This window comes from Xyrauchen texanus, chromosome 42 (assembly GCF_025860055.1).
Source record: "Xyrauchen texanus isolate HMW12.3.18 chromosome 42, RBS_HiC_50CHRs, whole genome shotgun sequence".
NCBI lineage: Eukaryota > Metazoa > Chordata > Actinopteri > Cypriniformes > Catostomidae > Xyrauchen > Xyrauchen texanus.
Genome location: NC_068317.1, coordinates 23,555,470 through 23,568,421, shown reverse-complemented (window position 1 = coordinate 23,568,421; position 12,952 = coordinate 23,555,470). Strand labels below are relative to the sequence as shown.

Genomic DNA, 12,952 nt, shown 5'->3' with positions numbered 1-12,952 from the left:
GCCAGTGTGTCTGTGTGTGTGTGTGTCTGTGTGTGTGTGTGTGTGTGTGTGTGTGTGCGTGCATGTGTGTGCGTGTGTCAATTCTTCTGAATGTATGTGCATAATGCTACTTTTGATCAGTCTCAGCCCCTTGATCAAGCTTGTTTATGCAGGGAGAAGTTAATTTGTTACCCTGCCAAAGGCGTCCCAACACCTGGCACGACCTCTCTCTTACACACACACACACACACACACACACTCACGCACATCTGCGATAAAATGTGGCAAAGGCCCCTATACATTTAAATTACACGATGCATACATTGACTTCTTTCAGACATGTTGTTTTGTCTGATTTAGATATGTAGATTACGTTATCTCACAGTGAAGCGTTGGCTGACAGCAGAGACCCTCTGTGGGTTATTTATACCTCAAACTTTATGCTCGACTGACATGAAGTTCTGTCTCTCCACCCACTCAATGCACCTCTGCATATGCTCTCTCTCTCTCTCTCTCTCTCTCTGCCAGGTACTGATTACTTATTTGGGATCTTAGAGAGGGTGTGTGTCTGAGAACAAAAAAGAGAGCACATCTTTAGTTGATCAGTTCCAATCATTTGCTTAATATATTCCTTTTTGTTAGATTTCTTAATTGCTACTTTTAATGTGCAGCTTTTTTTCTATTTCTTTCCTTCATTTCTTTTTACTTCAAAAGTATATTGCACTATTTTAATTTGAATATTTTAGATACTTGGTATTATTTAATTATAGTATATTTAATTAATTAATTAAAATTTATTTAATTATTAATACAATTTAATTTAGTTAATATTACTTGTTTAATTTCACTTTTGTTATTTTACATTATTATACTTATTTTGCACAATTTATCATTGTACTCAGAAAATGCTTTGGCAATAAAAAATTTACAGTTTTTGCCAATAAAGCATGCTAAAGTTACATTTGATATAGAGAGAGAAGAATCATAAGTCTAAAAAAAGAGAAGAATAACAAAAATAAAAAAAAAATCTGATTTAGTCATACATGCTATTGTTTGATAGTTATTCTATGACACATCTGGCATCACTGAAGAGCACATTTATCACTACAGCTCTTTATCGCCTTCATCTCCATTTGACAGAATTATGGTCTGGAGACTGAAAACCTGAAAACTCTCTCTCACAAGCTCAATGCCTCTGCCAAGAACCTGCAGAACTTCATCACATGCCGCCGCCGCAGCGGTCATTACGACGGCCGGACCACCCGCAAGCTGCCCAATGATTTCCTCACCTCTGTGGTGGACCTCATCGCTGCTGCTAAAAGCCTCCTGGCCTGGCTCGATAGGTTAGTCCTGCTAAGAGCTACATTTCAATACAAAAATCAATACAAGAGTAAATATATACTTAATATACATACACAGATTCAATTTTAATGATCCCTTAAGCACTTTGACTCACATAGCATTAACTTGTTGGAGTGTTGCTGATCTAAATCAATTCCTCTACGATAGAGTTGAGCTCCTCTGAGAAACACAAGAGAAAATATTTGATTTAAAAAAAAGATACAAAGTATGACATTAAAGGTTAATGGGGAGGGAAAACTACTTTAGACTACTTCATACTATCTTCAGCTTAGCTTCAGGGACTTCGACCATCTTCTTTGTTGCTTGTCAGAATGCAGTTGTACTTGAGGAAGTGTTTTGGTGTTTTTCAGCTTCCATTGTATTCCATTGTCTTATTTCAGGTGAATTGAAATTGGTAGATCACTATACTGCCATCCAATGGAAAAACGCATTAACTACACAATTTGTCAAAATTGGGTCTCTTAGAGGCTGTTTTTCCATGTAAACATGCGCTAGAATGACGTCTATGTGCCATGTCTCGCTGATTTTTCAGCTTCTTGCATAGGATTGCTACATTTCTATTAGGGGTGTGCAATGAAGCCATTGTCTGTATTTGCATCTGTATCTGTTTATATGACGAAATGATCTGTATCTTTCTCTGTATTAGAACCAGGTGTCGGTCGGGGCTTAAACTGGAAGTGCGTCAAAATGAAACGCCCATTTTTAAGTATTACTCTTACATTTATATTTTCTATAAATAAAATATGCCTTGTATATGCATTTTTATAAAAATGCATGTGAGCGAAGCTGAGAGCATTTTCAATTCATTCCTATGAAAGCCGAGCGTCGTGCTCGCAAGGTGGATCGTAGGATTGGCAGCGGTGCGGAGCGATCTCTCTCCTAGCGCTGTGAGCGCCTTTGAGCAGATTCCGTCCGCCCTAGTGGAAACGCAGTCTGAGAAAGCCGAACTGCTTCTGTTTTAGTGACACGTAGTAAATATCGATATTTTCTTTATCGTGATATATATCGATATCGTTTTATCGCCCAGCCCTACTTTTACTTGTTTAAAGTGAACACATATTTAATGTGCCTGTAGTCTCGGTTGCATTTTCTTTTACCTTACAAATGTTGTTAATATTTAGTATTTGCATTGGACGACTCATTTTTGGTTTATGACCCACTAGTTGAGAACCACTGCCTTAGACAATAATCTGTCTTGTGACAGACAGTTTTGGTTCATTTATACTCAGAATCAGAAAATAGATTGAGACCATTTTATAATCCAGTTGTGACTGCCTAGAAGTCAGTTTCAGCATAGACATTTATAATTGTGTTATAGCTTTATAGCGCAGTAATGCAGTGTGCACGTTTTGCAGTATCAGTGGCAATAAACAGCATTGTTTCAAACTGATTTACCAGACACTTCCTCTATCTCCCATTAGTCATACAAACAAGTAGTTCAACACCATATTCATGCCATCGGTGGAGCCAATGTTGCCATGTTGTGCTGCTCAAACAAACAGAGCAAAGAGCCACAGGATTTACACTTCTCAGGTAAATCAGCTTATGAATAGCTTATAGTTGTCGCCCCACATTAATCTGGGATTGGAGAAAGTATTTAAACATGGAACATATTGCACACAGCACTTTTACTCTAATTCACATATGCCTGGATCAATATACTTTCACTTCATCCAATCAGTGGCTGTCAACCAAACAGTGGTATTTTTAGGTTTAGGGATTTGATTGATTAAGGGAATGTTATTCCAGGAACAACAAAGGGTGTCGATCAAAGAACATGTCCTATTTGAGTACATCACACTGTGCTTGCATGGTCATCCCTCCAGTCAAGTGACGGCACTCAGAATTAGAGTGACACTTGGTGTTGCTGGATGGGCAGGGTGTGCAGAAATTGTTAGCCTGGGGTCTCTTGTCTAGTGTGTGGAAGGTCAGTCTTTGCTCAAATTCAATCATGTTGATTGTGTTCCGCCCCTTAGCAATCAGGTACAGGGATGATTGAAGAGGTCTTATGTGACACAGATTCTTTCTCTCTTACTAACTTACTCTTTGTTTTGAGATTTCCATGAAGAGCAAAATCTGATTATAGCACAAAAATGTGTGTGTTAAGCTTAAAACATTTATGTTTTTTTACTAATTAAATGGATAGTTTACGTTGTTCTAATCCTGACTTTCTTCTATGAAAAACAAAAGGAGGTGTTAGGCTGAATGGCATCCTTATTCCATACAATGAAAGTGACCGAAGCAATCAATTTCTAACATTCTGCCTAACATCTCCTTTTGTGTTCCATGGAGGAAAGTAAGTACTGACATGAGGGTGAGTATCCCTTTAAAGAACACTCAGTGTAAGGTTGTGCATCAAAACGCATTCAATAGATAGAGTCTGAAACACTTGTTAGATTTAAATTCCACTCCTGCAGTATTTCTGCTTTTTCACTAAGTATGAAATGAAGGTAAATCAGGCTGGTAGTTCCATTTGGCACCCAGCTGCTTAACTCAGTCCAAGTCCCTCTGGTACTGCTTACTGAGCCCAGTTTAAAGCTCTGGACTGGAACAGCACTGCACAACAGGAACCTTTCCATCAAATACTGTTTGATTACCTCTCCCCCTCTCCCCATGAGAGCGCTATCTTTCTGTTGCTTTGCCTGGGCACCTGCTGCCCCACTTCTCAGATCCTGGACCTGAGAGCAGTCCATATCCACATTTGCACACGCAACTGATCTGATATCTCACATGTGGGTGTCAATTGAACATCCTGGCTTGATAACAGTTCACTTTCGCCCTGCCTGGAATTGGCTCCAAGTCCAAGCTGAAAGTGGATCATGACGTGTTGACTAAGGTGAAGTTGTGGTTGCTCATTGTTTGGTGGACTCCTCATTTGACTCTTAAAAGGATAGGTCAACCAGAAATGAAAATTCTCTCATCATTTACTCACCCTCATGCCATCTCAGATGTTTATGATTTTCTTTCTTCTGCTGAATACAAACAAAGGATTTTAGAAGAATATTTCAGCACTGTAGGTCCTCACTATGCAAGTGAAAGGTACCAACATTTTTAAGCTCCAAAATTACATAAATGCAGAATAAAAGTAATCCATGCGACTCAAGTGGTTAAATTTTTATCTTCAGAAGAAATATGATAAGTGTCTGTGAAAAACAGATAAATTAAGTCCTTTTTTACTGTTAATCTCTGTCAGTCACATTCGCCTTCTTTTGTTATTTGGCGATTCACATTCTTCATGCAAATCATCACCTACTGGGCAGAGAGGAGAATTTAGAATAAAAAAGGACTTAAATATACAACTGTTTCTAACTCACACCTGTCATATTTCTTCTGATGACACAGACTAAACCACTGGAGTTTTATGGATTACATATATGCTGCCTTTATGTGCTTTTTATAGCTTCAAAATGTGGGTATCCATTCATTTTCATTGTGAGGATCTACAGAGCTGAGATTCTCTTCTATAAAATTTTTTTTTGGTGTTCAACAGAAGAAAGTTATACACATCAGGGATGGCATGAAGGTGAGTAATTAATAAGAGAATTTTCATTTTTGGGTGAACTATCGTTCTCCATCTTGCTGTTTTTGAATGCAAGAATGTGTCCTATAAACACTCCATATAAAACATGTGTTATTAGGGTCAATTAAACCCGTAACCAGCATAATAATATCAGTCTTCCTTTAGACCGATTAGTTGTAAAGTGATTTAGGCAACTTACCGATTAGTCTCTTTTAAAACTATGTCATTTTGCACATCCATAGAACACAAAACACGGGAACAAGGCCACTGGTTGGGAGGGGGTGGTGCCTCGTTTCCCTCGTTCATTAATGCTGGCCTAATTACACTCCCTGTTTTCGCGTTCCTGCCAAAAAAGTCCCAGATAGAGCTGTCGTTTCCCTTACAGACATAGTGGAAGAACAGAGGGAACTCTGAGAGAGAGAGAGAGAGAGAGAGAGAGAGAGAGAGAGAGAGAGAGAGAGAGAGAGAGAGATACACAAGCGCAGGTGAATGGATTTGAAGCCAAAAGACATTATGACTGATATCCATGCCACTTGCCAAGCTGGATATGGAATGCTTATGGGTGTTTCTGTTGGATTTGCAGTGGGCTTTCTCTCAATCTTATTTATTAATTATTGTATTTCTGAGTGTAGCCCTGGGTGGAAAGGGCTTATGAATTTGGGACTTGTAGGTGACACTGAGGGAGCACAAAAGACCTTAGTCAGAGTTGATGCTATATTGATTGTTAATTGTTCAGCTGATGAAACTGTGTTTTTATTCCTTTGGAAATATGTGGAAAGATTATATTTTCAATGTTTCCACACCCCAACTGAACATCGTATTGAACAGTGGCGATTTCTCAAAGTTACGCCAGCAAAGCGTTCTCTGCTGGCGTAACATGCCTAATAAATAACATAATTTACCTGTATTGTTATGCTTATTGTTTAAGTTTGGTAACTGTTGAAGACGTCTGCCTTTTTCAATGTGTTTTCGCTGACTTGTTCTAATGGGAGCTAAGAGTGTTTGGTGTCAGATAGACAGCGGTGTATAAGCAAATAAAAGCTCATTTCAGCTTCCAGACTCTCAAGCATCAAAAAACTGATGCATGAAGTGATCGAGAAACTTTGAGGCCTGGCTTCGAGGAGACTGTAGTCATCCCGCTCGCCTTTTTTTCTTCTCATCTCCTGTCAGCCTGGAGTCTTTTTGTCCAGATGGCGCTTAGGGCTTGAATGCGCAGAAAGAGCAAGGGTTGGATGAATTTAAGTATAGTTCAGTCCTAGAGGGAACTGAATGTACTACATACATTTTTGTTCATGTCTCCCAATCTTGCCCTGGCCCAAACCTCTCTCTTTTATCACTTTTCCATGGGATGAATTCAGTGTAAACATGTGTTTTTCCTTATTGTTAGTGGTGCTTGCTAAGTCAAGCATCACTATTATAATTGCTCATACTTGGTATTAGGGATTTTAAACTCAATCTGGACCATGAAAAATACCTAAAGTCTTGTGGCTTATTGATGATTTCTGCTTGGTGGACAATAAAATTAGTGAAAAAACCCGGAGCCACTATGGGAACAAGAAAATCATTTAAATAAATCATTTTGACTTGAGCCAGCAAGCACCTAGCAACCACCAGACAATGTTAGAAACTGTATAGCAACATTCTAAATCCACCAATAACACTTAAACAATTGCTTAGCAACATTCTGGCCACCACTCCCAAAACCGTAGCATTGCAGCGGCGAGTTTTGCACAGGCAAGCACCACTAATTAGTTTCACTTGTATAACGAGTTAACTGGTAAAAATCGAGATTTTATGTGTTGCTAATTCATCCTAGTATCTCCCTTCTCTCATTCTCACCTTGTTCCCACCCCCTCTCCCCCTCCGTGCCCTTAGGTTTTGTTCAGACACTGTCTACTGTGTCCAGCTTGCTGACAGATGTCCTTGACCCAGGGTATTTATCTACAGCAAAGTGATATTCGGCAGTTGAGTGAAGCTGGTGTCATTTAGGAGCGGACTTTATGTCTGTGTTGAAAAATCTGAGGTGGGATTTTGTATTTAGTGAAAGCTGCATCCCAAATCCTATTTAGGGAAGCAACTTTAACTTCAGAATGCAAATTTGGATTGTATTAGTGTGCTTGTGGGGTCTTTAAATGAACTGAATGAATAATTTTTAGCCTAGCCAAGATGTATTGTTTCAGTTTCTTCAATCGTAAGGTGCCTCTGGGTGTGCGTCCCAATGGTGTGAGAGGAATATTTAGATACAGGATGGAAACGATGAACTAATATTCCTTCAGCAATGTATATATAGCTCACAGCCTCAATACACATGACCCACATTCACTTTGTCACTCACAGGAAGTGAAAACTGGGTCTAGAGTACACTCTCGGCCAACAAGGATAATGTATACCACAACACACACAATCACACTTATACTTAAAGTTTACAAGCACTCACTCATACATTCAGTGCAAGGATGCATACTTTGACATCCACACATATATAGGCTGCATACTCTACACTCAAATTGTCCATCTTGTCGGTCTGGCTCTAAGAATAATCTAATGGTTAATTTCAGGTGTTACTTCTTTTGCAGGTCACCATTTGCTGCCGTGGCGGACTATTCTGTGACCCGGAACAACGTGATCCAGCTGTGCTTGGAACTCACTACCATAGTACAGCAGGTAACGGCATTCACTAGAACCAACAAAACTAGATAAATAGGTCAAACAGTTGATCAGTCTACAATTTAGCCCATTGAAATCAAACCATTGGTCAATTGCTGTCAGCTAATAAATTTGCATTATAAGGTCCAACATGGTCTTCCTCAATTGTTGTGTTCGGCAAGCTGAATCCAGCACTAGGCTGTATTCAAATTGAGACATTAAAAAAAAAATTGTTTTAATCTTTGTGTGTTAACTATGTGAGAGACAACAGAAATATGAGAAATGTAAACAATTCAAAGCCTCTGCAGTGGTGCACATGTGTGTGTTCAAGTGTATGTGTACCCAGCAGATTATTTCTTGTTAGGTCAGAAGATCACAATCAGCAAGAGTGGCATTAAATGAACGAGTCTGTCGCAGCCAGCTCAGCCTGAACACCATGCCAAATCTCTCTTCAAGTCCAGGACAGATTACAGCATTGAAGGCAGAAATGTGGATCTAAGCTTAGCTAATGCCAGTGGTATTGGACGGCCTGTGCCAGCAGGGGTCTTGTTCCCTGATCAGACCTTATGAGATGAGGTCAAAATGGGACACATCTCTCTCTTTTTCACTTCTGTCTCTCTCTCTTTTTTATTTTGCTGGAATATCTAGCGTCTGATCATTAGCTGGTCCAAGTTATTCCAAGCAGGTTCCAAGCAGGACTACTAGCTGCTTTGGATCTGACTGAGTTGGTAGACCATCTTGGACAAACCAACTACCATGTTGTTCATGCTCAGCCAGGTCCTCACAGCTGGTAATCTACCAAAGGTGACTTGTCAGCCATATAAACTAGATGATGCTATTCCAACGGGAGCCAGCTGGTACGTGATAGCTGTGCTGTGTGTGTAAACCTCACTCCCTTGGCCACAAGAGGCGCACTAGCGACTGACGGTAGAGGCTCTAGCCTTTAGCCTCCTCACTGGCACGCCCTCTACTGACGGTAGAGGCTGTAGCCTATAGTCTCCTTGTTGGCGTGCCCACCTCCCATGCTGGAGATGCCGGTATGAATCGCGTTTGGAGTGGGTTGAGCAGGACCGGTTACAGTGGTGCCGTGACCCTGATGGGAGCGAGGTTTAGGGGGGTGAATGTAACGGGCGCCATACGGCACGTGATAGCTGTGCAGGGTAGTGTTGTCAAAAGAACTGTTACTTAGGTACCAAGTCGGTACTAAAATTAAAAGATGTAATGATACCAGTGTTTCTAAAGTACCGGTAGTACCGTGCACCAACATAATTCAGTACCCGCACACTGCCTTACTGACACAACTGCTTTCAAATGCTCACACACTTATTTGACCGTGTGCTCTGTTACTCCTTTTACTCTGAAATGCACAACTAATCAAATTAAAATGTAGCAAACTGTTTATCCAGAGAGGTTAAACTTACATCCAAAATATATGTCAAAATAAATACACGATTCATAATAAAAGCTAAATTGAAGAAATTGCAACAGAAATATAATATAACTGAAGAGTCAAATGTAATCCTCACTGTAGAAATAATAATGCCAATAAATAATGAATAATGATTGTAATAATAATAAAAATAAAGCAATATATCAAAAGCAAGAGTGATTTTGTACTTCATAAATGTAATGGTATGTTAAGTAATTGTTCTCATTTTTACTGGTTTTTAAAAGTTCAAGGAAAATTTTATATTAGACGCCATTTTGATAATGAAGTTGGATAATGTTGGATAAACATGAACAAGGAATAAACATTGAATTTTTGAAAAATAATTCAGTAGGGCCCTGCTTAAAAACAAACAAGTGTTAGAAACACGAAGGAAACATGCATATCTTTTAATTTATTATTTACATTGAAATAGGTTAACGGAGTGTGTTCAATAGCACATTATCATATTAGCAAATTTTTTCTGTGGTTTCGAAATTCGTATCGAGAACCGTGAAATTTCACTGGTATTGGTACCGACTACTGAAGTATTGGTACCGTGACAACACTAGTGCAGTGTGTGTAAACCTCACTCCCCTGGCGTCAAGAGGCACACTAGTGACTGACACTAGAGGCTGTAGCCTTTAGCCTCCTTGTTAGCGTGCCCGCCTCCCATGCTGCAGACACCCATCCCGATCAGAGCGGGATTGTGCGGTTACACTACCATTTTAAAAACTTTGATACCTCCTGAGGTCCAAAATATAGTTTGCTTGCATGAATGCTAACACTTTTAGCTATGCAAGATCAGTTTCATGTGTTGCTGCATTCTGAAATGTGGCAAATGTTGTAATTCATAATGCAACACAGATTTGTGGAAGTACAATGGCAAAAAAAACACTTTTAGCTATGCAAGATCAATGTAATTTATTGTTGCATTCCGAAATGTGTTAAACATTGCAGTATATGAGTGCAAACACTTTTTACTTTGCAAGATCAAATCCAAGCTTTGTTTTGTTCCAAAATGTGTATGACATTATAATTCAGAATGCAATGCAGGTGTGTACACGTACATGAACTTTTAGCCATGCAAGATCAATTTTATTCTTAGAACTCTTAAATGTGTCAGACATTGCAATTGATGATGTAACACTTACTTGCATTCTTATAGACATTTGCGTAAAACTCTTAAAAGTTTGTTTAGCTGGATTTCCCAGCAGGGATGATGTGCACACAGACACATAGACACTAGTATCATGTCACGCAAACATCTGAGCACTGGAAGTATTTTTGTCTCACAGTCTGAGCTCATATGAGTTTATATAGGACATCAGCATTGGCACTCATTGTATAATGTGTCTTTGTAGTAATGTATTTAAAGGGTATCTCTCCAACCTTCTCTCTCTCTCTGTCTCTCTCTCTCTCTCTCTCTCTCTCTCTCTCTCTCTCTCGCGTGGTATTTTCTCATGATTTAAACACCATGCTGTGACAGAAAAATTCAAGTGTCATATTTTGCGCCTCCAGTCCTTATCACACATATGCACACACATACTCACAAAATGTGCACTTACATAGTGATCCATGTTTTTGAGTGACAGCTCATGAGTATAGGTGCAGAGATGTTCAGGGGTGGTCAAAAGGCAAGAGGATAATAAATAAATGTGGTTTCATTTCCAGGTAACACTCTCTATTTTGCTCTCTCTCTCTCTCTCTCTCTCTCTCTCTCTCTCTCTCTCTCTCTCTCTCTCTCTCTCAAAATGCAATTTTAAAGTACTTTATTGGCATGATTGTGTTTCCATACAATATTGCCAAAGCGTTAATACACAAAACAGATAATGACAAGACAAATAATAATAAAATAGTAACAAATAACAATAAAAATGTAATTAAAATAAGGTGCCAGGTAATTAATAAAATAAAATAAAATAAAAACAAATATAATAACAATATAATAATTCTCTGAATGGCTCTGAATGGCTCTTAGGTCTTTTGCAGTGTGTGAGTATCTCAGGTGGGAGGGCAACTTTTTACTTTAAAGTGATAAGGGGGAAGAGGTGCAGGTGAGATCTGAGATCTTCTCAAATCAGCACAGCAGCTGCAACAGAAAAGAGGCCAGAATAAAAGAAGATGGAACGAAATAAGTTCTCTCTTCCTCTATGACAGGGGTACTCAATAGGCAGACTCCGGTCCGGATCCGGACTGAAGGACAATTCAATCCAGACTGAGATCTAAACCTTTGTGCTATTTATCTGAAACCTGGCTAAGTGATTGTGTGAGCATATGTGTATACAAGCGGGAATAAAGTGCGGTCAGTGATACGCGATTATTCCCTAGTGCTGAACACGCTTTAATTACTGTTCTCCGCGTGTTGCCTCTCTCCCCGCTATGAAGGCTCCAGAAAGCCTAATTTATGTATGTAGTTGCAGGTGCCGTTATTTTAACAACAGTAAGCCTTTCATAATAAACAAACATATTTTGTTTCTAATTTTTACAAAAATAATGTCATCATGGCATGGGTGGCAAGGAAAGCCTATTTATCCTTAATTTAATCAAATTTTAATGCTTCACTGTTGTCATGTAAATTGTTTGTTTGTATGTATATTCTCACATCAAGGAAAATATAAAAATGGTCCATTTAGACTTTTAAATTATAATAGTTTTTTTTTTTGGGACACCCAAAAACCCCCATACAGTGTTTTTTATCTGTCAAAAGGCCTCCTATGTCCCATACATATATATTCTTAATGTACTGGACTGCTGTCATTCAGCTTCAAAACAAGCTGTTGATCATATATTTTAATATTCATATCCAAGTGCCCTCTACTGATGAAGTCTTGATGAAATATTTAAATGTTTTGGTGGAAGATCACTCAGACCCCATTACAAGGCAAGGAGTAAAGGAAGGCTTTCTTGGACGAACTACAGCATTTTCTTGTTCCCAGACTTTGCGTATTCGTCAAGAGAGAAACATGATCGATCCAAGGAATGCAAGAAACTCTTACATCAACAGAAGGTCGCTTTTGCACTGATGTTCCTAGCCAAATTGAGAATAGATACTAAGGATGGCCATAAAGAATTTACATGTCCCCATCAAGCAATGTCCTTCACAAAGTCAATGACTGAGTAAGTTATTTTGTTGTGCTCATTTTGCAGCCAAATTAATCAACTTACTGAACATCCACTTGATCGTCCGAGGAAGCTGAGCACCTTTTTATTTAATTTTTGTGCTGGTTCCGCCTACCGGCTGGAGTTTGATTTTTGTAGCAGCACTCCTTTGGGACAGTGTTGTGGATGAATCTTATGCCTCCTATTGTTTGGAGTTTGTTTTGTGGAGTATTTCTTGCAGGACATTGGAGGGACACACCTTTTGGACAGTCATGTGGATGAATCTACATGTTCTTTGTGTTTATCACACCTCTTGCTGGAATTTGTTTTATAGATTATCTTCTGTGTAATTCTATTTTACAAAATTTGTATAGAAACACCGGACTTGAGCAATCCGAAAGTAAATTTGTCACTTGGTTCTGTTAAGCATACATGGACTGTTTGAGTTTAGAGGGATGGACGCCGGTTAGTGCTATTGTGCGCAGGGTTAATGTGCATGATTTTCTTTTTTGTGTTTGTTTGGTTCGAGGGAAGGTTTGATTGTTGCACTAATGTGGAATGTAGTAGTTTATTTTTGATACACAATCTATATTTTCTAACATGTCAAAATGTCAAATGTTAGTATGAGTGGATCGTCTCTCTCTCCACATGGAATGTGAATGGTTGGGGCACCCAAAAAAAGAAGGAAGGTTATTTCTCTTCTTAAATGTAAGTAATATGATATAGTGTTTCTTCAAGAAGCTGAAAAATATGGGAGATATGGGGTGGACATGTTTTCTTTAGTGCTGGCTCAAGTAAGAGTAGGGGAGTCATTATAATAATAATAATAATAATAATACATTTTATTTAAAGCGCCTTATCAGGACACCCAAGGACACTGTACAAAACAGATAAAAACCATTAAAACAGTAAACAAT

The 12,952-nt window shown here is 38.8% G+C and overlaps 1 protein-coding gene across 7 annotated transcripts in view; it reads left to right on the top strand.

Moving 5' to 3' along the window:
- LOC127634705 (connector enhancer of kinase suppressor of ras 2-like) overlaps positions 1 to 12,952 on the top strand; it is a 95,756-nt gene that overhangs the window by 26,866 nt on the left and 55,938 nt on the right. For 4 of the 7 annotated variants that reach the window (XM_052114353.1, XM_052114352.1, XM_052114351.1 and 1 more), the window contains exons 3-4: positions 1,120 to 1,322; positions 7,420 to 7,525. In XM_052114353.1, the coding sequence (XP_051970313.1) occupies positions 1,120 to 1,322; positions 7,420 to 7,525 (309 nt within the window). The remainder of the gene's footprint in view (positions 1 to 1,119; positions 1,323 to 7,419; positions 7,526 to 12,952) is intronic. The other 3 variants (XM_052114355.1, XM_052114356.1, XM_052114354.1) reach the window with 1 other exon arrangement.